The sequence below is a fragment of the Kryptolebias marmoratus genome, linkage group LG1 (genome assembly GCF_001649575.2).
Source record: "Kryptolebias marmoratus isolate JLee-2015 linkage group LG1, ASM164957v2, whole genome shotgun sequence".
Taxonomy (NCBI): domain Eukaryota; kingdom Metazoa; phylum Chordata; class Actinopteri; order Cyprinodontiformes; family Rivulidae; genus Kryptolebias; species Kryptolebias marmoratus.
Window position 1 is genome coordinate 31,269,375 of NC_051430.1, and position 27,906 is coordinate 31,297,280.

Genomic DNA, 27,906 nt, shown 5'->3' on the forward strand with positions numbered 1-27,906 from the left:
TGGACTTTAAACCTTTCTTCTTTTAGGACTTTCCGTAGAGCCAATCGAAGCTACAATAAACTGATTAAAACTACAAAGAACTACAAATCACAGTCAGGTACATTTATTCTAAACTTTCAGCATCTTTTATCTGCAGGAATGAAAACATGTTGAATCTAAATCAAAGGAAGGTTTTTCTCAGAAGTTGGACTTTGATTGTTGTTTGTGTTTCCTGTAAGTTTTATCAGCTGACTGATTTATTTCTTCACCCGTCAGTCATAAAGGACGAGCATTTCCTGGATTAACTCTGAACTTTATTCTGTCTCTCAGCAGACTTTCAGTCAGACGTCTGAGAAATCCTCGATGCTGCTGGGATTCCTGGTGAGTTCATTTAAAATTAAATATTCACTCAGTGATGGTTAAAGAGAAAAAGCTGCTGTGCATTAAAACTGTTGAACATGTTCAGCTTTTATTGTTTTAAATCAGCAGTTTTTAAACTTTTTACATTCTGATCAACAAAATAAGAGCAGCAGAGCCTGACAATGATTATCAGCAGCTGAAGTTAACAAATATCAGAAAAAACAAAGTAAACAAGGACATTAAGACAGTTTATACTATTTTTACCCATCTATCCATCCATAACCACCATTGATGTCTTTCAACAAAACCTTTTAGCGGTTTTATATCAGGATCTGTGGAGATCATCTCCAGAGCCCACTTGGTGTTTGTCCTGCCTTCATGGAGTCACTGTTTTACAGAATAAATTAACTTATTTCTGATTTAAATCAGCTTTAAGACAGACTGTTTAACCTTTGACCTTTAACCCCGACCAAACCAAGTCTGTGACACAGTTAGTGTGAAATATCTACTGATCCTGAAGAAGGAAAGCTTAGCAGTTTGCTGATCATTAATCCTCTCTTGCAGGGATTACTGTCAGACTACAAATAAATCCAAACTGAGGCTCATATCTTAAATCATTTAGAATAAAACAGATTGATTTCCTCCATCAGTTGAAGCTCAGAGTATAAATCAGTGTCAGGGTCAAACACAGATTAAATTACTGCGATAAGAAAGTAAAATAACTGTAAACTCATCCAGTAAGTCATAAAATCCAATGACTGAAGGCTGTTGGATTTTGGCAGTAAATAATAAAACCATTTAAAAGTGTATCAATAAACCTAAATGATGTTTGAATCTTGACCAGAGAAGCTCATGTTGGCTTCAGTTTAACTTCTGACGGATCAAACCTCCGTTTATTTTACAAACTTCCATCCGTCGCAGATGTTTGCAGATGTTTTCCTTCATGCAGAGGTTCTAAAACTCTCCAGGAAATCTGAATTTAATGCCTCTCACTTCAGGTTTTTAGTTTTGACACCAAACCTGGAAGTCTGGATCAGTTTAATGTTGCTCAGCTCAAAATGAATCTGTGACACTGAATACGAGCATTAAAAACCTGTGTTGACTTTAATGCTTTCTGTCAGGCTTTCCTGGAATAAATTCACACATAAATACAAACAAACTGAAGATCATTTGTCTTCTTTGCAGCTGAATCTAATCTGTTTCCAGTAAAGCATCATGGAGGCAGCAGCCGGTGAGTGAAGTTCAGATTTACTGTATTTGAGACAGTTTTCCCTCCTGTTTAACCTGTGACCTGTGTCTCAACCCTACTTATATCTTTTATCTTTTTATTGTCAGTGTCTGAGTTGAGGGTTGTTCTGATGGGGAACAGCTGGTCTGAAAGGAGCTTCACTGGAAACTTCATCCTGGGCCAGACCAGGTTCAGCCCTGAGGAGGAACCAGAAACCTGTGTGACAGTCAGAGAACAGGAAATCGTCCTCATAAACACTCCCGATCTGCTGCTTCCCAACATCTCTCAGTACAAACTCACACAGCACATTGAGAACTGTGTGAGACTTTCTGCTCCTGGACCTCACGTGTTCCTGCTGGTTCTGCAGCAAGAAACCTTCACAGAGGAACACAAAGTCCGGCTCTGCAGAATCCTCGAGTACTTCAGTGTTCGGTCTTTTGACCATTCACTGGTCCTGATCCCAACACCCAGAGGAGGAGCTTCAGGTGACAGGGTGAACTACATGAACTACATGAACCTGACAGCCTTGGACGACATGGTGAAGAAGTGCAGGAGCCACTTTTCACTGAAGAAGACCACCCAACGTTCTGAGCTGCTGGAACATCTGGAGAACATCATGAGAGACAATAAAGGACAACATGCAAGCTGTGACATGTTTGTGGACTCAGCAGCCCCTGAGATCCACGTTACAGGTGAGTGTGACGAGTAACGAGACAGATCAAAGCCTTCAGAACGCCACAAATAACGAAAACAACAAGTAAACAAAAATATGAAGTCAGGAGAAAACAAAGTCCTCCGGTTCCTGGGTTTCTGATTCAGGACGGAAAACTGGTCTGAACCAGGTTCTACAATGATTCAAGCCTGACCTCAATGAACAGGAACAGGCTCCACCGAGTCAACCAGGCAGAACCCAGCAGAACCTGGTTCCAGCTCCTGACCCAGCAGAACCTCCTCCAGCAGCAGAACTCTCAGTGGGTTCCTGGTTGTGGAGGAGTTGTGGCCCACTCTTCTTTCCAGCGTTGCTTCAGCTCATTGGTTTCTGCTCAGCTCTCTGAGGTTCTGGTTATGGTTCTGGACCGTTCTGCTGTGTTTGGGATCATTGTCCTGTTTGTCGGACAGATGGCCTCACATCTGACTCCAGAATCAGCCCAAACCATCAGCCCTCCACCTCCGTGCTGACAGCTGCAGTGCATTCTGGGTCTGGGTCTGGTTCTGGTCCAGAAGTCTTGGTGTTGCATTAAGAGCAGCAGAACCTGCTGCTTTTCCAGCGGTGGTCCCAATGATGCTGATCCTGAACCTCTGAGATGCTGAGGAAGTGAAGTTGGAACCATTTTTAGTTTTAACATTTTGTTTTTGTTTGACTCGGTAGAATTAGTTGTGTTTTTGTTCACTTTAGGTTAGATTTGAATCATTTTAGATCCAGATCAGTTTGATGTTCTGATACAGAAAACCCTAGCACTGAAAGAGGGTGTAATTATAAAATAAGCAGAGCCGTTAAGTTCTCATTTGTTCCTCATTACTTTCTTTGTTTCTCATTGTTGTGCTGCAGGTTCTGCCTTCAGGATTGTTTTGTTTGGGAAAAGTGAAGAAAAAAAGATCAGACTTGGAAACTTCATAGTCGGTGACACAGGAACACATTTCCAAAAACATTCTGCAGCCAAGAAATGGGAGGTCATAAATGGGGAGTGGAAAGGAAACTCAGTGACGGTGGTTAAAACCCCAAACTTCTTCAGTATGTCCCAGGAGACAGTGAAAGAAGAAATAAAGACATGTGTGGGCTTTTGTGAACCGGGACCAAATGTTCTGCTGCTGTTAGTAAAACCCTCATCCTTCACTCTAAAGAAGAGAGAAACCCTCATGTCCATCCTCAGTTTGTTTAGAGAAGACGCCTTTAAGCTCTCGATGGTTGTCAGGACACATGATCTGATGGACTGTCAGCCAGTCAAACAGCTGATTAAAGACTGTGTCAACAAACCGTACGACATGTTTGACAATGACCAAAGGCTGCTGATGAGGAAAGTCAGGAACATCGTACGTGAAAACAAGGGAGCCTTCCTCACCATCACTGAAGACAATATGAAACCAGAGTTGGACCAGATGAGACCTTCTTTAAACCTGGTTCTGTTTGGGAGCAGAAGAGCAGGGAAGACCTCAGCAGCTGAAGCCATTTTAGGTCGGACAGATCTTCATCCAGCCTCCAAGCCATCAGAGAGTGTTAAACATCAGGGAGAGGTGTGTGGACGTCTGGTTTCTGTGGTGGAGCTGCCTCCTCTGTACGAGAAACCCCACCAGGAAGTGATGGAGGAATCACTCAGGTGTGTCTCCCTCTGTGAACCTGAGGGCGTCCATGTCTTCATCCTGGTCCTACCTGTGGGTCTCCTCACTGATGAAGACAAGGGAGAGTTACAGACCATCCAGGACACATTCAGCTCTCGAGTCAATGACTTCACCATGATTCTGTTCACTGTTGACTCAGATCCTGCAGCTCCAGCTGTTGTTAACTTCATAAAGGAAACCAAGGACATCCAGGAGCTCTGTCAGAGCTGTGGAGGAAGATATGTTGTTCTCAACATCAAGGACAGGAAGCAGATCCCAGAACTGCTGAAGACTGTGGACAAGAGAAGGGGACCTAACGATAGACCAAACTCCTACACAATAACAACATATGCAAACTCTCAAACAGAAAGAAAGCAAGAATATCTTGATCTGAAGGCAGAAATTCAGAACCTGAAGTTAAACACTAAGATCAACGGTAAGTAACCATCTTCACTCTTCAATTTGGATGTGTTTCTACCTTCTGTTTCTGCAGATGTAAGAAAATAATGTCACATCTCCTCTTTATGCACAGTATATAAAAAAGCAGGAAAATTAGCCTTAACTATTGCAAAAGATTAAAACAGTGTTCATAACTGTAAATCTGTTAAATCTGTTAACTGTAATAATCACAGCAGCTTTGCAACACATTAAGTAAGTTAATAAAGTAAGTTAATAAAGACAGTATTAACAGACAGAATACTGAAAACCTGTCTGACCAGTTTCATTAATGGCAAAAAATGAAACAGTGCAACAGCAGCCTACGCTGAAAAACTGCTCTCCTTAAGCTCTAAAAATACTATATCATCCAAACATTTACTGCATCAACCAAACATCTGCATCAAGTGTCTTTTTCTCTTCCAGGCGATGAGGAGCAGTGTTTTCCGGAGAGTCTCAGGATTGTTCTGATCGGGAAGACCGGCTGTGGGAAGAGCTCTTCAGGAAACACCATTTTGGGACGAGACGAGTTCAGAGCTGAAGCCTTCCAGAAATCCGTCACAAAACACTGCCAGAAAGCTCAGAGTGAGGTGGACGGTCGTTCCGTCACTGTGGTTGACACCCCGGGACTTTTTGACACAACGTTGTCTCATGAAGAAGTTAACGAGGAGATGACGAAGTGCATCACTCTGCTGGCTCCAGGGCCGCACGTCTTCCTGTTGGTGTTAAATATTGGAAGGTTCACTGCAGAAGAGAGGGACACTTTAAAACTCGTTAAGAAAGTCTTTGGAAGGATGTCAGAGAAGTTCACCATCATTCTTTTGACAAAAGGGGATTCTTTGGAGCATCATTCAAAGTCTGTGGAGGAATACATCGAGAAAGGCGAGGAGTCCTTCAGGAATCTCATCGCCGACTGTGGAGGAAGGTACCACGTGTTTAATAACTACGAGAAGCACAACAGACCGCAGCAGGTCATCCAGCTGATAGACAAGATCGAGACAATGGTGAGGAAAAACGGAGGAGGGTGCTTCACAAATCAGATGCTGCAAGAAGCCGAGGCATCGATCCAGAAAGAAGTGGAGAAAATCCTGAAGAGCAAAGAAGAAGACCTACAGCAAGAACTGGTGAAACTTAAAAAACAGCAGGAGAAAGAAGTGGAGGAGCTGAAAGTGAGGGAACAACCAGAAGAAGAGAGAGAACTAAGACTGAAAAATCTGCAACTACTGCAGACAAAAATGACCAAGGAGATCGAAAAGGCAAAGAGAGAACAAGACAAGAGGGACGATGAAGATCAGAAGAAGGTGAAACAGGAAGCTACGGAGCAGCAGGAGTGTGACAAAAAGCTGAGAAACATACAGGAAAAAATCCATTCTGCATCCGATTTAGAGAAGAAAAGCATACTGATGCAGCTTAAAGAAAGTCTGAGCTATCAACAAGAAAGCAGGAAGAAGGAGCAGAAAGAGTATTGGGACAGGCGTCGACGAGAGAAAGAAGCCAAAAGAAAGGCGTCTGAAAACAGAGTCAAACAGCTCCAGATGGAATACGATCAGATGAAGGAGAAGTGTGAGAATGACAAACAAAAGGAGGAGGAAAATCTGAGAGAGCTGGAGGAGAAATATGAGAGGAAAGCTCAGGAGCTGAGGAGGAGGTATGAAGAGGAGGCTCGAGAACAAGCTGAAGAGTTTAATGACTTCAGACAGAAATACACAACAAACTTCGCAGGTTTGATGGAGGAACACCGGGAGGAAATTCAGATTCTGGAGCAAAAACACAAGAAAGCAATCCAAGAGAGGGAAGAGAAGTTCACCAAAGAGTTTAAACTGTTAGACAATCTGTCACTTTACAAAGAAGAACAATTAAAAGAAGAACTCGGACAGAAAGCCAAAGAAATCGAGGATTTAAAGAACGAACAGGAAGAAGAATTAAATTATATGAAAGAAAAATACAAGAACAAATGTGAGATCCTTTAAAAAAGCCTCTGATATCAAACAGAAGTTCATGACTTCATCTTGAGACGAGAAACTAAATCTGTCCTGAAGGACGACCTGTTGACTCAACGCAAAGTCCAGAGACGTCCTGTCTTCTCTGTGTCCAACAGGTTCTGATCCATCCAGAGGTTCAGGACATATTTTACTAACACACGCAGATACATGAGCAAAAACATGATCACCCGTCTTTCACCTTTCAGCAGCAGGAGATAAACACGGCTGGAAACATTTATTTGAATTATTTTAACTTTATCTGAAGTTTTCTTTTAAGAACAAACATCTTTGGAGGCTCAGTTTAACATCTGGTTTATTTTATTTTAACCAAAGTTTGATATTTTCTTTTGATTTCATCACAAAAAGCTGAAGTTGAATTTTATTTTCTATCTGTTGCATCATTTTGTTGTTTTCTCCATTTGGCTCAATTTATCTTTAAAAATAGGAAAAAATTATATGTTTCTGTTCAGAACTGAATCATATTGTGTGAATGATATATTTAATATAAAGTTAAATGAATTCCCTGTTATTTTCCTGCATTAATGTGTAAGTTAGTGCACGGTTGGATGCAGCTGATCTGGGTTCAGCCTCAGCTCCCTGCAGACCGACCCGTCGGAGAACTTATAGATTAATGTGGAAACATCAGAGCTTCTGTACAGTAAAAAACAAACATGTTCAGCACATCCAGATTACTTATAATTAGGAGGTTTAGAAGCTGAACAAAAAGATGATCCAGATTTTAAATAAAGGAGGTTTTTTTTTTGCATCAGAATAAAAATATCCGAGTTTCTCTGTTTGAATTCATTTCTTCTCTGTTTCCTTCACAACTAATTAGAGACAGAAAATGATGGTTTGAGTTGACATTAAACTTCATCACGAACACCAGCTTTAGTTGTTCGGGTCAGGGGTCTGCAACCTGCGGCTCCGGGGCCACACGTGGCTCTTCAGACTCTCTGCAGGAGCTTCTTGAAACTTTCACCAAACAGCAACATCATCATAAATAAGGAGCTGTCGAGGGTGAGCAGCCAGGAGAAGCAAGGTGAACAGATAAGGGATGTTTATTCGCAGTGCAAGGGGAAGCTTCTTCAGGAGGGATCTGCAAGCAGGTGGGTTTCAGGGATTAGTAATCTGAGTCCAGAATAATTGGGCTGCAGATGGTGAAAAGCCAGTTGGTCTCTTACAGGTAGGCAGTTCAGGGAAGATCCAAGGTGAAAAGTGCCAGAGGTGAGTCTTTACAGGTGCAGATTCCCACCAGCCAGGGAAGTAGACCGACAGGCAGGGAAGTCACGGAGAGGGATTCACTGGGGACACAAATTAGGATTAGGTAACCGTAGGAGAAGTTACTCAGAGAGCGACAGGAGCCGAACCACAACTGAAGCTATGTTCCAACGACAACCAGCTGCCTAGTAAAACCCAGGAGGGAAATCAGGAGATCAGCTGCAGCTGCTGCGGTAGGCCAGCCAGGAACCAATCAGGAGGTGTAGAGCTGGAATCCACAAACATGTACTCTAGTTTTTTTTTAGATCCAAACTGACAAACAGAAGTGACACTTTTAGCACTTTTCCAGTCCAGATATTTGTCATATTTCTGTATGATTTCAATCTGTGGTTCCTAAAGTTGAGGGTCATGAAACAAGTGAGAGGTTCAGAGAGGATTTCCAGAAAACACACAAAGTTTAAAGATGGATGCTAATAACACATTATTGCCATAACTATTATAAAATACTAAAAACAGTCAGAAACTAATAGCATATTTTCAGTTGTTCAGGCTGTCAGAGCTGCCATCTTATCTTGTTTTTTGTTGTTTTCCTTATTAGCGACATTCAGACACTGAAACCAACCTGTCATGGTTTGGCAGTTTGTGGGTCAGAACCTGAAAAGTTTCAGGCAGTTCAGCTGCCTCTGTGTTTGAATAGACTGATAAATAATGATGAATGTTTCCCGTTATTTGATGAATGTAACTCATGTGTCCAAAGAGCTCCATACTTTGTTTCTGACTCACAGGGCAGTCCTCCTCCAAATCCAACAAATATTTCATCATAAAATAGTTTTTCTCCTAATTTTATGGCTGAAGTAGATTTTAGGTTTCTATACAAATTATATTTAGTAGGAGAAATGGTAAAAATGTATCCTTCTGTTGTAAAAGTTGCAGAAGTCTGAAGCGGCAGCAGATTAGACTCACAGTTGTTCATTTGACCAGCAGAGGTCGTATCTGGATTGTTTTTGAAGTTTCCAAACCAAGTGTTGAAAAACGGTTCATTTCTTAAAGCTGTGGGTTGTGCCTCCTTCTGAGAAAACAGGTTTAGGACATGACATTATGCAATAAACCTTTATTTTTTAACAAAGGAGAAAACCAGATTATCTTGGTTGTCATTTGTTGAGAGACAGAAACTCAAAACATACTTACAAAACAAAAAATACATAATTTTATGTTGACACAGTTCACAGAAAGCAACAAGAGAAAACAGGGAAACCACAAGAAAAATACATTTAAACTGCATCATTTACTGCCATAAAACTCTTTGAACAGCTGGAACAAAAACTCAGTTTGTTCTTCAGGATCCTTCACAGTGTTTTCAAGCTGTTGGTACCATCTACCCTTCTCTGGAAGTTGTCCACATGATATTGTTAAAGAAATGTAAAAATACAAATAAAAACTGAAGTAATAATGACAGAGTCGAGGGATTTGGTTATATTCTTTTACTTGCATGTGGAACGGGTGAAATTAAAACTAAGGATTTAATAAATAAAACAAAGTCGACAAGGCAGCAAACCAATAACTTTAAAAAAATCTATCCGGGCTCACACAAGGAAGTAAAAAACAAAACAAACAACAAAAGTTCACACAAGGAACAAATACCAATGAAACAGCGTGACGGAGTGATGAGCGAGTGAAAAGCCAGAGTTATGAGCACATGAGGTGAAGCTGTGAGGTGATCAGGAGGAATGAGGAAATACTGACCAACGACAGAAAGATGCAGAAAAACAAGCAGAAAACAAGCTGAACACGAGCTGAAGACAAGGAACGTCAAAATAAAAGCAACAGAACAACATGGGGAAATATCAGCACAATAAGAATAAAACAAACAAGCAAATATCTCAAACACAAAACCAGGAGCACGATGACGATATTCTGTCCCTCTGTTGAAACCAGAACCAGGTCCATCTGAATCTGAAGGAACTCGCCTCTCTGAGGGAATTAAAACTCATTTTAATCACTTTAAAGTCACAAACATCTGAATAAAAACAACCTGAGCTGCTTAAGAACTGCTGCACAAACATCTTCATGTTTTCTGTCTTTCTGCGACGCTGGAGGTTTTATTTTAGTCTTGATTTGAGCTGCAGTCTCAATCCAGGACACGTTCGTACAAAGTTTTAACTCTCCAGTGTCTCTCCTGGTTAAAGACTTGAATAAGTTCTTGTTGTGAGGCGACAGTAGTAAACACTGCACCACCGTGTCGTTCATCGTAATAACGACGCAGAGGCTGGTCCTCCTGGGTCCTGCGGATGGTTCCTGTGGTTTGTTCATTCAATAATTTCAATGTTTAGTTCCAAAAGTTAGACTAAAAGCAGAAACCTGAAGCTGACATAAAGCTGCCTTCAGAGTTGGAGCTCAAACAACGTGATGAAATCTAAAAGTTATGACAAGCAGCGTATAAAACTGATTCTGTTTTAGTCGTCTTCTTTCCTCTAACAGTTCTTGTTAAAGTGGTTTCCTGCTCAGTTGTTAAACTTCAATGTTCAATGTTCAATGGTTGTTCAATGGTTGAATGTTTCCTGTTTTAACCCAAACTGACCAAAGTTTGGTGACAAAGTCAGAAGAAAACAGTAAAAAAATCTATGATTCTAATTTCTAATTTTTAAAATATTTCTCAAGATCATATTTACATCACTTTTATTATTATTCATCCTCACAAAAACAGCATTCTCAGTGAGACAGAGAGGAGGCCCGCTGATCAGCCACAACATTAAAACCACTGAGTAAAGAAGTAAGAATAAGGAATCTTCCTGCAGCTACGTTTGTTCTGGGAAACTTGTCTCTGAATGTTTCCTGGATTGTTCCACCTGAGCGTAGTTGAAGAACAGGTACGTCCGGCTGTTTCTGACTGAGTCACTCAGCAAGAACTTGACTTCTAACTCCGTTTTCTTTAAAAAGATAAAAACAAGCTGACAGACTGTCTGATAGTATCTGACACTGAACAACAGAAACAGGAGTTTAATTACTGTTGGGTGGTTGGCAAATAAAAAACAGCTGATATGGTGAATATTAATGCTTGACTCAGTTTTTGATTTAAGAATAAATATTTATGTAAATAAATCATAATTTAAAGCTCTTTAAATGATGATTTTTTTCATCATGTTTTATTTTGCATTGCTGACTTAGAGACGAAGAGAGTTTTGCTGATTGTTTGTTAAAAACCTCTGAATCTTGTTCCTCTTGGTTGAGTCGGAGTTATGCAGATCATCTGATGAAGTGAAGTCTCAGCTTCAGGTTCTGCAGGTTGGAGAAAGAATCTGTCAGAGAAACACCCACTGCAGGTATTTCACAAAAAACAGACGACTGCTGAGCTGAAGGAGGGAAACAGCAACGAAGACAAATGTTTAACTTTAACTCACAGCTTTAAAATGGATTTTAAACAGTCCTGAGAGACATCAGGTCCTGTTCCAAACTGACGAGGCAGTCAGACTCCCACAGGTGAGTCAAACCCAACTAAATACTTTTATATAAATAAATACAGTTTCTGGTGGACAGAGAAGTTGGTCAGAATTTGTTTTGTATCAAATAAATTCTAATAAATGTTACAAATCAAACATCAGTGTTTAAACTGAACCAGTTTTAAAAGTTAGGAAACTGTTTTTATTCACTTCACTCTGTTGTTTTGATAGTTTTTAAGAGAACCTGTTGATCCAGTTCAGACCCCCCCCCCCCCCCCNNNNCCCCCCCCCCCCCCCACACACACACACACGCACACGTGCACACTCACATGCACACAAATACAGGTTCTTTCACTAGTTTCCAGGAAACAACCTAAAAACAATAAGAAGAATCAAATGTTAAAGTTTGTTGTTTCAGAATCAAAGTTCAGATTTCTGTTTGAAGGCCAAATCAAAGATCATAAAACTAATTTCACCTGCAGATAAAAACAATAAAAATGTAAATGTTTTATTTAATCTGCTGGCAGAACCTTCGATTAAGCTTGAGTCAGTTTTTACAGATTTAAGCCAAACACTGAGGTAATAAAACCCTTTGTCCTGTAGAGTTACAGCTGCTGACAGGCTCCAGTGGTTTTTATTTTTATTTACTTCTTCAGTTTTAGTAAAGTGGAAGAAAACATCCAGCTGAGGTTGATTCATAAAAGACACCAAACCTAAATCATAAAGAAAAACAGATACAATGATTTACAAATCTTTTTGTTCATAACACAACATAAAAAATACATGGAAGTCTGATTCTTGAGTTTGTGCTTTAGCTTAGTTTTGCTGAAATATGCAGGACTTTTACTGGAAAAGGTGTCAGGCTGGATAAAAGCTTTTCTAACATCTGTAAATATCTCAGAGTGGGGAGCAGTTGGGATGAGGATCGGCACCTCCAACTCTGAGGCCCTGGTCCTCAGTCAGGAAAGGGTGGCCTCCTCTCTTTAGGTTGGGAGTGAGGAGGAGTTGAAGTATCTCTGGGTTGTCTTCACGAGTGAGGGAAGAATGGAGCGTGAGATCGACAGACGGATCGGTGCAGCTTCTGCAGTAATGTGTACTCTGTACCGGTCCGTTCTGGTGAAGAAGAAGCTGAGCTGCAGGAAAACTCTCTGTTTACCACTCGCTCTACGTTCCTAGCCTCACCTGTGGACATGGACTCTGAGTAGTGACTGAAAGAATGAGGTCTCAGATGCAGGCGGTCGTAATGAGGTTCTCCTCAGGGTAGCTGGACTCTTCCTTAGAGATCGGGTGAGAAGTTCAGTTATCCAGGAGGGACTCGGAGTAGAGCTGCTGCTCCTCCACATCCAGAGGAGCCAGTGGAGGTAAGGACGCCCCCTGGACGCCTCCCTAGGGAGGTGTCCCGGGCATGTCCAACTGGGAGGAGACCCGGGGGAAGACCCAGGACACTCTGGAGACGCTATGTCTCTCAGCTGGCCTGGAATCCTCCTGGAAGAGCTGGAAGAGGAGACAGTCTGTCCTCCCTGCTCCAGCTGCTGCCTCCGAGACCCGACAGTGTGGAAAACAGATGGATGGAAATATGTTTTTTATCAGAACTTATAAAACATATATTTATTTTTTTCCTTTCCTTTCTTTAAACAGGTTTTGCTTAAACATCAGTCATCATGGCAGCTGCTGAACCTTGTAAGTTTGTTTGTTTGCTTTATAACAACAACAAAAAAAAGCATTTTAACTCAGTTTTTCTGTTTTTTCTGTAATTTTAAAACATCTGACCTTTATGTTCTCAGGTAGTAAACAGTTAGTCTCAATAACTAAGTTAAGATCATCCTTTTTTCGTTGTATTGTATAACATTTAATCTGAATATGTTGAATTAAAACTAACATTGAATCTTATTGGGATTAAAGGCTAAACTGTATATATATATATGTATATTTGACAATAAAGAGCTGAAATATAGGAATTAAAGACTGAATCAAATTACAATTAAAGCCACAATCGTATCGTAAAAAGAGGTTGAATTGCATCCTACTGGCCACAGACCAAAGATACACAACCCTGCCAAGCACACCGTAGTGTTTACACTGAACTTCAGCAGCTGGATAATCACCATTAAACATCTGTGGACAAATATTAAAAAGAGCAGTGCATGAAAAGCACCCAAGAACTTCAGAACCAGGACCTATTTGCTAAAAGAATCTATTGAATCACCTTAAAGACCAGCTGAAGACTCAGAGCAGCTAAAAACAAAGGTAAGAGGCTGTAACTACATTGAGAAATATGCAGATGATTCTGTTAAACTGGGTCTCCTATGAAAGGATGTGGATGCATCATCACACTGCAGTGAAACAGACTCTTTCACTAAGAGTCATCTTCTGTTAAATGTTAAAAAGACACAAGAAATTATCTTTGATCCGAGGAACATCTCTGACCTCGAGCCTGTTATTCTGAAGGACAATGTTCACCAACGAGTCTCTGGGTTCGGAGGGACAGTCCTCTGGGTTGGAAACACCACTCTGACCGGACTGAGACCGGACACAACGCTTGTTTTCTACCGTACAGCTGGAAAGCTTTGTGCGGAACGGGTCACAGCCTGGTTTGGTACCTTAACTGTCCCCTCAGGAACAAGCTGGCCCACATTCACAGAACAGCAGAGATAGGAACATCAGAACTCACATCCACTGTTCTCTGAATATGAGCCGCTGCCGTCAGGAAGACGCCGGAAGCTGCCGCGCTGCAGGACCAACAGACTGAATCTGTCTTTTGTTCCAGCTCCAGACTGTTTGACTCCAGTAACAGTTTTCTGTCTCTTTCAGTCATTCCAGATGAGCCTCTGAAGACAAGCAGCAGGGGTGAATTATTACATCCTTTCAGTGAGTTTAACTGATCTAAATTCAAACTGCTCTGGTGTCAAATCTCAGCCTGGCTATCTGTTCAAGGTTCTTACTAAAAGTCAGGCAGAACCTGCTGCTTTTGGACAAAGACTTGTAAATAAAATCTGGACATCTGCTGGAAACTCTGAAGGGAAAGCAGCTGCCTTGTTAGGCCATTAAGATTTACTCCTGTTTTATTATTTAAAATGTATTTGATGCATTGCATCTCAGTATTTGAATCAAAACTCATATTGAGTTGCATCTGGTGGTGATAAAGTGTTTATTCATTTTGTGAATAAAGGCTGAATTGTGTAATGATCAGGGCCTGAATTATGTAATCATCAGCTGAACTGTATTGTGACTGAGGGCTGAATCACAGAACCAGGACCTATTTGCTAAAATACTCTATTGAATCACCTTAAAGACCAGCTGAAGACTAAAAGCAGCTAAAATCAAAGGTAACAAGCTGTGATTCTGGTCAGCAGAGGCTGTTATCAAGCACAGATCATGAAGGTGCCCAAACTTTTGCTCTTGACTAATTTCCTTTACCATGAACCTGTAAAGATAAAAAAAGTATAATCTGGTGTTAATGTTTCATCTATACCAGCATGAGGTAATATTTCTCATCCTCTTGTTTTAATAAAAGGATTTATCTCTTTCAGTCTTTCCAGACGAGCCTCTGAAGAGAAGCAGCAGCGCTGAATTATTACCACCTTCCAGTGAGTTTAACTCATCTGAGTTAATTTTTTTTTGCTGTAATTAGTTATTTAATGCTTAAAAGAGATGCCGTGTAGCACCATGATTGTGGGCGGGGCTTAAAGCCTCACATCACAGAGTCTGGTTCCAAAAATACAACATGGCAGCTCCCATAAAATAGGATCTTTTTGCTTTAATTCTCAGCAACAAAAGGAGGAGGGACGTTCTTATTTCATACAGTTGGTTTATTTTCCACACAGATTTATTGATCATGTTGCTTGAAATGCTGAGGAAGACATTGTTCTCAAAATAGAGAACTGAACAGTGAAACAGAAACAGTATAAAATCCACGAAAAGCCAAATTTAATGTTTGACATTTACAGAAAAACTAACTGAATACAATTATATTTTGTCCAATAAATACAGAGTTTGACTGAAGTTTTTCTGTTTCTTTCTGTCAGTGGCTGAGCTGAGGGTGGTTCTGCTGGGGGGCAGCTGGGCTGACAGGAGTTCGGTGGGAAACTTCATTTTTGGAGTGAATTGTTCCACCAGAGAAGATAAATCCTGCTTAAAACTCAGTGGGAAAGTGGAGGACAAACCGATCTCTGTCATCATCACTCCAGACCTGCAGTTTTCAACAGAAGACAAACAGACAGAGTTTATTAAAGACTGCGTGGCTATCTCTGAACCTGGACCTCATGTGTTCCTGTTGCTTCTCCAGCCTGAAGACTTCACCGAGGAAGACAAAAACAAGCTTCACACAGTTCTCAAAGCGATCAGCGATCGATCGTTTGATCATTCACTGATACTGATTCTGACACCCAGGCAGGACGGTTCAGATTTGGTGGAAAAGTACCTGAAACACCCTCCGGTAAAGGACCTGATCAAAACATGTAGTTACAGATACTTGGTGAAGAAAAACGCTGACCTTCCAGAGCTGCTGACTCGTTTTGATCAACTTGGTAAAGAGAATAACGGGCAACATATGATCTATAAAGAGTGTGAGGAAACAACGACGACCTCGGCTGATCATCAGACAACAGCAGGTTCTCCTGAAGGTGTTGGTAAGTGCTGAACCAGATCAGACATGAAGATATTCTGCTTTTATTCAATTTAATGGACAAGCTTTAAACAAATGTCATGTTTTTACAAGTCATCATAGACTTAGGGGGGAGTTGTGGTTAGAGCTGAGGTGATTTTTTTCAAAACCTGTTTGATCTGATGAATGAATGAATGAATAAATGAATGAATGAATGAACAACATATTTCTCTTTCACAGAGGATCAGTGTCTGAAGGGCGGCAGCAGCTTTGACCACACACCTTTCAGTGAGTTTACCTGATCTCTGTTCTGCTGTTGAATAAAAAAGGCCCAAATTTGCATCTTAAATTTTTCCTAAAAACATCTCAAAGTTCTGCTGCTGTTAAAGATCTGAAAGTCTTCAGTTTACTCTCATAAAAACACACAACATGAAGGTGTTCTCAAACAGCCACGCAGACAAGATGTTGATTTTTCAGAGAAAAATATGATTTTTTTACAGGTGTTGTGTTTTACAAAGTGAAGTTTCACCAACATGAGCGTAGGCCCGGGCCAAAAAAACAAACAAAACACAAACTATTGTGTTTCTTAATTCACATAAAAATAAATGCAGTCATGATGATGTGGAGATTTGATCATCCGTGAAACCCTTGAACAAAATGTAGAAAACTTCCAGGAACATGAATACTTTTACAAGCTGCCGCCTATGTTCACTTTAAAACCAAAGTAATGTGATTGGTTGTTCATCAGATTTATTTTCTGCTTTGTCTCTGTTGTGTTACAGTTTCTGCTCTCAGGGTCGTTCTGTTGGAGAAAAGTGGTGACAAAACAAGTGAACTAGTGAAATTAATGATTAGAGAGCCAGAGTTAGTGATCCACAAACCTTCATCAGGCTGTATGGCCTCCACTGGAGAGTGGGAAGGGAAAACAGTAACAGTGGTGAACACTCCTGACCTGTTCAGTCTGCCGTTGAAGAATATAAGAAGAGAAGTGAAGAACTGTATGGGTCTCTGTCCTCCTGGACCAAATGTTCTGCTGCTGTTAGTGAATCCTTCAGATTTCACTGAAGACGACAGAATAACACTGAACTTCATCCTGAGTTTGTTTGGCCCAAATGCCTTCAAACATTCAATGGTCATCATGACACACACAAAAGAAATGAGTTCTGTCCAAGAACTCCTTAAAGACTGTGGAGGAAGCTGCTACACCATGTTAGAAGAAAACCAGGACCAGCTGATGAAGAATATTGAGAAGATTGTGCAGAAAAACCAAGAAACCTTCCTTTCTCTCACTGAAGAAACTAAAGTATCAAAGCAAACAGCAAATAAAGACGATATACCATCCATTTCTGCTCAAGAAAACACAGAGAAGACCTCAGCAGCTGAAGCCATTTTAGGTCAGACAGATCTTCATCCAGCCTCCAAGCCATCAGAGAGTGTTAAACATCAGGGAGAGGTGTGTGGACGTCTGGTTTCTGTGGTGGAGCTGCCTGCCTCGGGTGGAAAAGTGATGGAGGAATCACCCAGGTGTGTCTCCCTCTGTGATCCTAAGGCTCAAACAAAACCCACCATCACAGGTAAATACTTCATCCTTATAAGAACTTCTGATGACTTTCTGTGTCTGTGGTTTTTTTTTGGTTTGCTCTTTGTTTTGGTTTTGTTTCATTTTTTTATTCAGTTATCTGGTTGTTTGTTTTCTGTCTTTTGTGTTTATGTTTCATTCACTCCTCCTCAGTCTCCCTTTCGGTTTCCCTGCCACGCCCATCTCCACCTGCCCATCATTATCTCTACTCACCTGTTCCCACTTACCTCGTCATCCTCAGTATTTAAACCCGGTCATTTCCTTCCATACTCCGCTGGTTCATTGATGTTGTTTGTTTCTGTCCTGCCCGTTCCCGATCCTGTTCTTGTTTCTGTTCCTGATCCCGCTTCTGCTCCTGTTTCTGTTGGTATTTGTTTCCTGCCCTAGCTTTTGATTTAGTTTATATTTTTATTTGTTTGCTGCCATGTCTGCTTTTGTTTTCGTTTTAATCGTTAGTTTAATAAATTAGTTTTCTTTATTATGAGTCTGCGTACTGGGTTCGTCTTCATCATCTCCACTCGTTGTGACAGTGTCCAGTTTGTTTTGGTGAATTCTGCTTTTTCTACACATCAGCTGTTTCACTTTATTATTTACCAAAAATATGAAATGCTATTTTGTTTCAATATCCTTTATTTCAACTGAGATAAAGAACATGTGGCTCTGCAACAGAGATAAACATATTTATATTGAAGCATTACACTCGATGTCTGTTTTTACATCATGACAGTCAGTTTGTCAATTACTAACTATTATTAATATTGTGTATTATTAATATGTTAATTATAACTAGACTTCTTCTTTCACAGTCGCTGACAAAGAGCAAAAACCAGAGAGTCTCAGGATTGTTCTGATCGGGAAAACCGGCGCCGGAAAGAGCTCCTCAGGAAACACCATCCTGGAAAGAGACGAGTTTGAGACCGAATCCTCCGAAGAGTCGGTTACTAAGAGCTGTGAAAAAGCCCAGTGTGAGGTGGACGGTCGTCCCGTTGTTGTCGTCGACACTCCTGCTCTGTTTGACAGCAGTTTGTCTGAGGAGGAGGTTAGTGAAGAGTTGGGTAAATGCATCAGTCTTCTGGCTCCAGGACCTCATGTCTTCCTGCTGGTGATACAGATCGGCAGATTCACATCGCAGGATAACGAGACACTGGAACAACTGAAGACAGCTTTCGGCAAGAATTCAGAAAAGTTCACTATCGTTCTTTTCACAAGAGGAGATGAGCTGGATTTTGGAGAGAAAACTATTGAAAAGTACATTGAAGAATGTGACGAGTCATGTAAGAAGCTGATCTCTGACTGTGGACAGAGATATCATGTGTTTAATAACTACGATAAACAGAACCGTTTACAGGTCAGTGAGCTGATGAAGAAGATCGATGGTGTGGTGAAGGAAAATGGAGGCAGCTGCTACACCAACGACACGATGAAAGAAGCTGAAGCTGCTCTAAATAAAGAAAACAGGGAAGAAAAAAGGAACAAAACAAAACTGGAAGATATTAAAAAAGAGATAGAAGAAAAACAAAAAGCCTGGGAGAGGGAAAAAAAAGAGCTGAAGGAAAGACGACGACTAGAAGATGAGAGACTAGAAAAAATGGAACGAGAACTGAAAAAGCTTCAAGAGGAATTTAGGTAAGAAAGCGAAAAAAATGAAAACCAATGAAAAGAAGCTCAAAAGAGAAGAGAACAAGAGAGGAGAAGAGTTAAAGAAAAACTAAATAAAAAGGCCTAGAACATCAAGAAGTTTGAAGAGGAGGCCAGAAAACAAGCTGAAGAATTTAATGAAATTTGTTTCCTGATGGAACAATATCACGAAGAGCTGAAGGCTGTGAAAGAAAGGCAAAAACCCCCGAGAGAAACAGAAGACACACAGCAAAGAGTCCAAACTGTCTCATGAGCTCATAAACCTAAAGGAAAAGAAGCAGAAAGACGAAATGGGGGAAAAGTCAGAAAACTTCCTGCAGCTGTTTCCCGCAGCTGCTTCCTTTAGCTGCTTCCTGTAGCTGTTTCCTGCAGCTGTTTCCTTTAGCTGCTTCCTGCAGCTGCTTCCTGCAGCTGTTAGTAAACTCTCAGCATCGTGTTGTTTTCTTACATGTTTTATCAGACTGTTTGTGTTAGAAGTGCTTCACTCTTCATCCTGAGAACTTTGCTGAGCAGAATTTCCATCGTTCACTTTGAAATCTGCCCTAAAGATGTACTGGTACTGTGGTATCAGTACACTTTAAGTACAAGTATATATATAGTATCAGACTGGTACCCAGTACTAGTCTCAGTGCATCTCTAATTAACAGGTTTTATTTTTATATGCTGTTGTTTTTGTTTTTACTTACAATACACATTTGAAGCCCTGATTAAAAATAATATCTTGGTAATTTTACTGTGAAAATGACTTTTTTTTGTTTTGTTCCTGTTTGTAAAGTTACTACTTAAAACCTGAAACAACTTTTTCTTTTAAAGGTTTTATGTGAAAATAATTTTAAAGGGTTTTAATTTAAATCAGAATGTTTCAGATTACTGTTTTATGCGTGAAAGATGTTTCTTTCATTTTACTTTGAACTTCATGGAAACCTTTTATGAATATAAACGCCTATCGTGGAATAAATTAATTTGAAATATACTGACTGTGTTTTATTCATTGCTTGTGTTTTTATTTGTCTGTTTTTTACCTATGGCCTCATGTTTTTTTTTCCTCCCCAATCTTTGGGTGAGAAGATTTATTGTTTGCTGTTTTTTATATTTTTTATTCTGAATCTTCATCAGGCTGGATCAGCTGATTTTAACGTTTCCTTGTGTTGAAGGAGCCACGAACACGGAGCTGACTGATGCTGCTTCAGTGAACATGTTTGTGAAGGACTCCCAGCAGAACTCCTGTCAAAGCTGCTGAGTGTTTCCTGTTGAGTCTGCAGAACGTGCCACCATCATCAGAGCTGAAACAGACCGAAGGACACCTGTCCCTCCTGTCCCTCCTGTCCCTCCTGTCCCGTCCACCTCCTCACAGCCAGAACCAGCAGCCTGTCCTGCAACCCAGTCTGGTCCAGTTTGGATTGACCAGAACTGCAGAACACAGTGTCCCTGTTCAAGCATAGTCTTAAAACGTTTATTGTTATTATAAATGTTTTTAAAGATGCTATTTTAAAATCTGTGCCTGTGGGATCATGTGGACAGCCACCACAGTGGACGTCCAGAGGTTCGTCCTTTAATTCTTCGGACAGAGGACACACTCCACTTTTAAGCTTCTACAAACACAGTTACCCACACCTGAACCAACTTGGACTGCAGTTTGTGAGCAAAACTTTGGAGAAACACTATATGTGAGTAAGTTATACGACCTCAGAGTAAACATGAACTGGTTATTTCTCACGTGGAGGCGGGGAACTTCCAAACTATCACTTCAGTGTAAATTAGATATAAGGTTGTCATGAAGTCACAAGCAAACCAAAGTCCTGATTCCTGCTCAATAAGCCAGGAAGATGAATCTGATCAACTGGAGTCAGCTCTTCTGGCTCAGAAGAAGTCTTTTAGATAAAAAACGAAACGTTTTCAGCAAAGAAGAACCCGTCCAGAGGACCTGACTCAACCTTGTTTAAAGCAGCACAGTGACAGCCTGATATCAGACAGAAATGTCTCATGATGTTAAAGAACAGCGTTTCTTTTCAGGTTGGACTTTCAGGCTGCTTCGATTAATGAACCTCTTTTCCAAACGAGCTTCAGAGAAGCTTCATTTGGTCATCTCTACCACTAGATGTCACCGAAACAAAGCTTTGCATAAATTAACCCATTTTTACCACAAATGAAGTGGTTTAATAGTTGTTCTTTGCTGCATTTGTACATCACCACAGAAAAGTCATCAACAGTCAAATTCAGACTGAAAGGAGCCAGATGCAGACATGAAGGTTTCTAGAACAGGTGATCAGATAAAACCTCCATGATGGCTCCAGAATCAAAGGTTTTATTGCATTTTTAAAATTTATTGACAAACAAGACACATTTAGGCAATTAAAGGTCCTGTCTTCCTTGAAGGAAGGTGGTGCTGGAGGTTCAGGAGTTGCTGAGGTGAAACATCTTAAACCACCGAAGACTGAAACCTATGTGACATTATTAAATCTGTTCACAGAAATCAGACATTTCTCAGCTGGATGGAGCAGCGGGTCACTAGCAGGACGGAGGAAGGGGAGCAGCTTAGAAGCACTTGCGGTGGACGATGGCAGGACCGGACTCATCGTACTCCTTTTTGCTGATCCACATCTTCTGGAAGGTAGAGAGGGAGGCCAGGATGGAGCCACCGATCCAGACGGAGTACTTCCTCTCAGGGGGAGCGATGATCTAAAGGAAGACAGAAACAAACAGGTGAACCAAATGAAGAATATTACTTAGAAATGATATCTAAATGTTTGAGAGTTTGACAAAGTTCATGATGAAAAATGTTTTATTTTATTGTGAGGTTAGGAGCATCTGAACAAGGGTCTGTAGTCAGTTCACCAGAGGCCGAGACATTTTAATAAAATAAAATCTTACAGTCAGATTTAAGGGTCTGTTTGAATGCAAAACCAGAACATCCTGAAGAAACAACCTGTCTGCTTAAAAGCTCAGATTTGGGTTGAAAACAAAAACCTCCTGATCGTATCGACAGTGTAGACATGATCAAATCAATAAAAGTTAGAAAATAAACAGAATTGTTCAGTAAGTAGTTGACAGAAGAACCAATGATTACTAAAACCTGTGAGAAGCCCAGAGGGTGCTGTGGTTACAAATATATATATTTAAATTTTATTTAACCTTTATTTATGCCAGTAAGGACTCATTTCCCTGTTTGAGACAAACATTATGACAGACAGGTAGTTTGGACAGATATAATAACAGCACAATCAGAACGATAACATTAAAGTGACACAGAAAGCAGAGTAAAATACTAAAAAAGAACAAATATGTGAAGCTGAAGTTCTGATGTAAAGCTGTGGTCGGTTCTTATTTCTCTGGATGTTTTAAAGCAGTACCTTGATTTTCATGGTGGCTGGCGCCTGGGCAGTGATCTCCTTCTGCATGCGTTCAGCAAATCCAGGTAACATGGAGGAGCCTCCGGACACAACAATGTTCTCGTAAAGATTCTTGTGGATGTCCTCATCACACTTCATGATGCTGCTGTAGGTCATCATGTGAACTCCGTCTAACTCATTTCCTGAAACATTTCAGTTAATTCAAAGTTAATAAAAACTAATGCTCACATGTCCATGGCTCATAAAAAAAGGAAAGTATGAAAGTAGTTTAACAGCTGCAAAGCTCCTGAAGTGAGGAAGACCAAATTTACCATTTACCCCTCCTGTGGCCTCTGGGTCAAATGGACCCGAAGGACCAGGAGGCTTCAGGAGGGTAACCTCTGTTATTCTGTTCAACCTGCAGCTCTGGGACAAATGTCAGCTGGTTCTGTTGTAGGTCAGTGAAGACCACAGCTACGGTTTTCAGGCTTTTCCTGGATAAATCAGATTTGGTCCAGTTGATCATCTAATCTGTGCTGCATGAAGCAGAATGAGGCGTGTTTGTGTTGGAGTTCAACAGAAACTGATTTCAGATCCATCAGTGGACTCTTTATTTGTTCCAGAGCTGTAGTTTAGAAAGATACTCAGACAGTTCCTCAAAGACAACGTTTAGAACTTTTTACAAACCCACAAATGAAGGCTGGAAGAGCGCCTCGGGGCAGCGGAACCTCTCGTTGCCGATTGTGATGACCTGTCCGTCAGGAAGCTCGTAGCTCCTCTCCAGTGATGAAGAGGAAGCTGCCGTCTGCATCTCCTGGTCGAAGTCCAAAGCCACGTAGCACAGCTTCTCCTTGATGTCACGAACAATCTCACGCCAAGCTGAAGGTTAGAATCAGTGGACACAGCGTTAGTACTCTTTCCTGGTTTAAACAGAACCTCTGCATGTTCTGAGCCAAACCTTCGGCTTGTAGCATACCAGTGGTGCAGTCGTAACCTCTTCTCATGAGGCTCTTCATCAGGTAGTCTGTCAGATCTCCACCAGCCAGACTTAGACGGTGGATGGCGTGAGGCACGGAGTAACCCTCGTAGACCGGTAGAGCACAACTAACACCATCACCAGAGTCCAACACAACACCTGCAGGACCACCAGAACAGCTCAGGTTTCAGATCATCATTTAACAGCCAATAAATGAGATGAACCAGAAGAGTTTCCTCCAGTTTCAAATCAGCATTTTCTGAACTTTCAGTTTGAGCAGACACGTTCATGTTGTCTGAGTTCACTGACCTGCGGTACGACCGGAACTGTACAGCACCAGAATGCCTGGAAGGGCCACATACATCGCAGGAGTCTTGAAGGTCTCAAACATGACCTGAGCCAAACAAAAATATTCAAGCTCACTTAAAATGTCTAGAATTCTTGTAGCCTAACTTGTTCTTTCCTGATCAATAGTTTAGGATGCTGGTCCAGGGCCTGAATGTTCCGTCGGCCTGAACTCACCTGGGTCATTTTCTCCCTGATGAGTTTGGGGTTCAGTGGAGTCTCAGTCAGCATGACTGGATACTTTTCAGAAGCAACATTGAGTTTCTTGAAGGTTTGATGCCAGATCTGTACAACAGAAAGCAGCTTAAAGTGGTAGCAAGTGAAGAAGATGCAGGTGTTGGTGTCTAAGCTTTGGGAAGAGACAAAATACTCAACTTTCAGGATTTAATTTGTTCCATCGTGTTAACTGACCCCTAAACTTGGATAACTGTCGATGAGTCTTTAAAAGGCTGTGGAGGAATGTTGCTGCTGAGCTTCTGCTGCAGAACCCAGCTGTTCTTGGGCTGAAGGTCAGGACCTGATGGGCCATCATTCTCCTTCTTGGTTCCATCAATTAGAGCAAGTCGCCCAGGTTCTGAAGCAGCCCCAGACCATCACACTACCCCCACCGTGTTTGACTGGGGGTATAATGATGTTGTTTCTCTGAAATGTGGTGTCAGATGCAAACCTTCCAAAAGGTTCTACTGTTGTCTCCTCGGTCCACAGAATATGTTCAAGCTTGAAAATCTCCCTTCTTCTTTTTCTGCTTGTTAAATCATTGAGGCACTCAAGGCCTGCAGGACTTTAGATGCTGTTCTGGGTTAATCTGGGACCTCCTGGAGTGCTCTCGTGGTCATTTTGGTGGGAAGTTTTACCGCTGGTTTATGTGTTCTCCATCTATAGATAACTACTCTATTTAAGTCATTTCTTGATCCTACAAATCTGGCAGTAATCAGGTCTGGATGTGGCAGTGAAGAAGAACTGATGGTGATAAATAGTAGATTTTATATTTTTTCACTGATCTCATTTATGGCAAAAATCAATATTTACACTTTTCCTGCACAGCTGCGTGTGTTCATTACAACTCATTTTGCAGTACAGGTCACATTTATATTTCCACGGCGGCTGTGCTCCTCATCTTTTTGGTGTCTGGAGACGACCTCTCCATCTCCCTTCTTTTTGTAAATAAAAATAATCCGGACGGCTCCTGGCAAACGTTCTTGCTTTTTCGGCATGAAGCCAATGGACTGCCAGACTTAAAGTTTGTCTCTGAGGTTCTCCTCTTCAGAACGTTACCTGCAGTCCGTCTCCAGACATCCATCAGACCTTCTGGTCCTTCAGGAGCTGAAGAACGACTCAGCTGCTGGAGTTCTGGGTCAGTTCCCCTCCACACTATCAGTGCTGAAGAGACCCGAGTATTTTTTATCTTTATTTATTAACTTTAAATTAGTGTAAATGTTTTAAAATGTGAGACTCTGAAAACAAGTTTGATTTATGTTTTTATTTGACCTTTAAACCATGACTGTTCGTGATCTCTGACCCTCATCCAGGTGAATAAAACTCACCTTCTCCATGTCGTCCCAGTTGGTAACAATGCCATGCTCCATGGGGTAGACCAGGTTGAGGATGTCTCTGCTCTCCTGAGTCTCATCTCCAACGTAGCTGTGTTCCTGTCTCAGCAGCCCAGCCTGCACACAAACACAACCTTCATTTGAACACGGTTCTGCACATGTTCCTGAGGTGAACATGACTTTAAGGTTGCAGGTCGTACCTGGTTCCTGGGGAAGCCAACGATGGACGGGATAACGATGTTAGGATAATCATCCCCAGCGAAACCAGCCTTGCATATTCCGGAGCCGTTATCAATGATGATGGAACTAATTTCATCCTCCATTTCTGTAACATTATATTAGTTCAGCTATTCTATTTGATATCCTATCACAGCTTATATTCACTTTTATAATCATAAAATAAAACACAACTTTAATTATTTAAAGATAAGCCTGAAAACTGAAAGTAAATCAGAATATTTTCTAATAAAGGTCAATAAAAAATGTGCTCTCTGGGATTTTATGAGTTATGTTTTAATTTTGTGTGCTTGTTATGTGCAGAAACTCAGAGCAGATTTCAGTATAAAATTAGTTCTTATGTCAAATAATCTGGAAAGAACGTAACTGAAATAAAATGTTTCACAAGCAGACAAATTATTTAAACTTTATTATAGCTTTTAAATCCAAAGAAATGCTAAAAACAAGAGTCAGGTCTTACCTGCTGCTGGTGTCTTTTAAACTGTGGACGATCCAAGAAATAAAAGATGTTTGGCTTGTTGAACTGAAAAAAACATCAACCTTTGTTGTGTTCGTTCAAAAGGCAAATCTAAAAGATTTGAATGTTCCAGGTGAGATTATAAACCTGATGGGTTGGGTTCCATGAACGCCTCCTGCTCCTGCAGGACCAATGAAAACAGACAACAGACACATCTGACAGCAGCATGAGAAAGAACCAGGAAGAAATATGCATCCCTACACATCTCCATCCATAAGCATGTTATAGTTCACACAAAAGTGGTCTAACTGCACAATGTTGCCCTGAGGCAACGAATGAAAAACTGCAATTTTAGTATATAAATAAAGACAAAAAGTATCTTTACTCAATCAAATATGCTTTTTCACTTATTCATGCACATCACAGACATTATTTATACAAAGTTATTTAAATTTAAACATGTTAACATGTTGTAACATGTTGTGTCCAAGTTGGCTGTGGTCCCAAAAAGGAGTGTTTCACCCCAAGACAAAAGGTCAAAGCCACACCCAGCTCAAATTTTATTGGTCACAGACTAATCATCAGTCTCTTTATGTGATGTTTTACTTAAAAAAAATTTAAAGGGGCGTTGTGTGGGGCAAAATAGTGGTTTGTTGCCTGAGGGCAACACCATGCCATAGAGGGATAATATATATATATATTATATATATTATAATAATAATAATAATTATTATTATTATTATTATTGGTCGTTGAAGTAGAATTCAGGCCTGAAAACTTTAGTGGCAGAGCTGAAGGAGAAGTTAATCATTAAACTGTTACTTTCTGTTTCCTGTTGAGCTGCAGAGCAAGAAACACGCAGGTGAGGTGAGTCCTGAACATTTCCTCAGATTTAACACAGATAAAGTCCATTAATCTGTTTAAAATGATCAAACTGTTTAAAACAGTTAAACTGTTAGAGACTATTAAAGTCTTTGTATAATGTTGATTCAGACAGCGCTGGTTGAAATATATTAACTCCAGAAAGTGATTAAATGTGTTAATGAAGACTTTAAGTGAGTTAGCTGCTCCTCTGAGTTTATAAATTAGACAACGATGAACAGTTATCTGAGTAAACTTTACTGTGTTCTCTTTTATTTAACAAAGTTAAATTGTTGAAGCAAAAATCATAATTCTGACCTTTGGAGCAGTGTTAAAGCTGCTCAGATTAATGTTTAACATGTTTATCCTCCTGACCTGTGAGGACTTTGTCCTCTTAATGTTTCACCTGATCTATCAGGAAATCAGTGGGATCCTTCCTCCCAGGGGCGGCTCCAGATATTTTTTTCTGCAGGTGCTAAGGGGGTGCTAAGCATTTTATTGAGGGTGCTAATGAAGGATTATTTGTTCTTACAGTTCTCAACACACACAGACGCAAGCACAAACATATATAATCATATATATATATGGTATATTAATGAAGAACAGAATGAAATATACATATGTATCTGTGATAGGCCGATATCTCTACCTAAACCTCTGTCACAGAAATAAAGAAGCTTCCCACAACATGAACATGTAGCAGTGCACTGATCTCACCTAAGTAAAGCACCTGTAAGTGCGGCAAGCTCTCACTAGCCTAGCTCCATCAAAGCTCTTTCGGACGCGACACGTTTCTTCTAGAAAAAAGAGGTCTTGAATCCAAATGTCATTCTTCAATCTTTACTGAATCCAAAAGGAAATAAAAATAACAAACAGATTCAAAAAAAAGGAAATAGAAAGTGACGGTCAAAAGACTGTGTTCCTCTAACGGTGCTAGACTTCTTCAAAAAAAAAAAACAACATGCTCTAATCTTTCACAAACTAACTAGACGAAACAACCAATCAAAAGGCTCCACCCAACAGGCTCAAGCATAATACAACCACAGACGCCTACTTCTTTCAAACAGCAGAGCAAAAATCTAACTTATGTCAAAACAAAACAACATTCTGTAGCAAGTTCTAAAAAATTACATATGGCTCCTACATTTTCCGGCCCCTAATTGACTATGTATTAGCATATCAATTACACATTCAACTTAAATTGGAGCCATAAGATTCCAATAACTTAACATAACCGTTTGTTTGTTTTTTTTAAAACTTGGGTTACAAAACAGTTTTCTAATAAAACCACTTTTGGTTCATTCTCCTTGCAATAAACACAACTTTGTAACTGGTCTTTGGATGATGCTTGTCTTTGTTTTGACTTCTGCACTCCG

General features: G+C 40.5%; 3 protein-coding genes across 4 annotated transcripts in view; 2 read left to right on the forward strand and 1 right to left on the reverse strand.

Moving 5' to 3' along the window:
* The first annotated feature begins 292 nt into the window (after positions 1–292).
* Positions 293–6,614, forward strand: LOC108245849 (GTPase IMAP family member 8). Its single transcript, XM_017433082.2, has 5 exons — positions 293–360; positions 1,525–1,570; positions 1,675–2,259; positions 3,117–4,319; positions 4,745–6,614. Exons 2-5 carry the CDS (start codon positions 1,555–1,557, stop codon positions 6,286–6,288), a joined length of 3,348 nt encoding a protein of 1,115 aa, XP_017288571.1. The 5' UTR covers positions 293–360; positions 1,525–1,554; the 3' UTR covers positions 6,289–6,614.
* A 4,204-nt stretch (positions 6,615–10,818) lies between these two features.
* LOC108245853 overlaps positions 10,819–27,906 on the forward strand; it is a 24,667-nt gene continuing 7,579 nt past the window's right edge. The window contains exons 1-11 of the mRNA XM_025009820.2: positions 10,819–10,995; positions 12,594–12,635; positions 13,767–13,823; positions 14,486–14,542; positions 14,981–15,583; positions 15,799–15,846; positions 16,341–17,132; positions 17,944–18,763; positions 19,983–20,158; positions 24,693–24,802; positions 24,955–25,062. Coding sequence (XP_024865588.2) covers positions 12,617–12,635; positions 13,767–13,823; positions 14,486–14,542; positions 14,981–15,583; positions 15,799–15,846; positions 16,341–17,132; positions 17,944–18,763; positions 19,983–20,158; positions 24,693–24,802; positions 24,955–25,062 — 2,790 coding nt within the window. The 5' untranslated portion in view covers positions 10,819–10,995; positions 12,594–12,616. The remainder of the gene's footprint in view (positions 10,996–12,593; positions 12,636–13,766; positions 13,824–14,485; positions 14,543–14,980; positions 15,584–15,798; positions 15,847–16,340; positions 17,133–17,943; positions 18,764–19,982; positions 20,159–24,692; positions 24,803–24,954; positions 25,063–27,906) is intronic.
* LOC108245851 (actin, clone 302) lies at positions 20,910–25,800 on the reverse strand. Of its 2 annotated transcripts, none has more exons than XM_017433084.3 (9): positions 25,673–25,800; positions 25,176–25,300; positions 24,970–25,092; positions 23,603–23,710; positions 23,390–23,474; positions 23,081–23,239; positions 22,792–22,983; positions 22,126–22,307; positions 20,910–21,454 (listed from the first exon to the last, which is right to left on the reverse strand). In XM_017433084.3, exons 2-9 carry the CDS (start codon positions 25,296–25,298, stop codon positions 21,311–21,313), a joined length of 1,116 nt encoding a protein of 371 aa, XP_017288573.1. In that variant the 5' UTR covers positions 25,299–25,300; positions 25,673–25,800; the 3' UTR covers positions 20,910–21,310. The 2 variants fall into 2 exon arrangements, with proteins under 2 accessions (XP_017288573.1, XP_037832436.1); XM_037976508.1 differs by having other exon boundaries at positions 23,063–23,239.

Excerpts from the sequence above, each read along its gene's own strand:
- LOC108245849 (XM_017433082.2), top strand. Across the intron at positions 2,260-3,116 it reads CCCTGAGATCCACGTTACAG|GTTCTGCCTTCAGGATTGTT; the intron begins GTGAGTGTGACG and ends GTTGTGCTGCAG. Across the intron at positions 4,320-4,744 it reads GTTAAACACTAAGATCAACG|GCGATGAGGAGCAGTGTTTT; the intron begins GTAAGTAACCAT and ends TTTCTCTTCCAG.
- LOC108245851 (XM_037976508.1), bottom strand. The coding sequence starts at position 25,298 with ATGGAGGATGAAATTAGTTCCATCATCATTGATAACGGCTCCGGAATA. Across the intron at positions 23,240-23,389 it reads CAGTTCCGGTCGTACCGCAG|GTGTTGTGTTGGACTCTGGT; the intron begins GTCAGTGAACTC and ends GTGGTCCTGCAG. Across the intron at positions 22,308-22,791 it reads CTTCCAGCCTTCATTTGTGG|GAAATGAGTTAGACGGAGTT; the intron begins GTTTGTAAAAAG and ends GAAATGTTTCAG.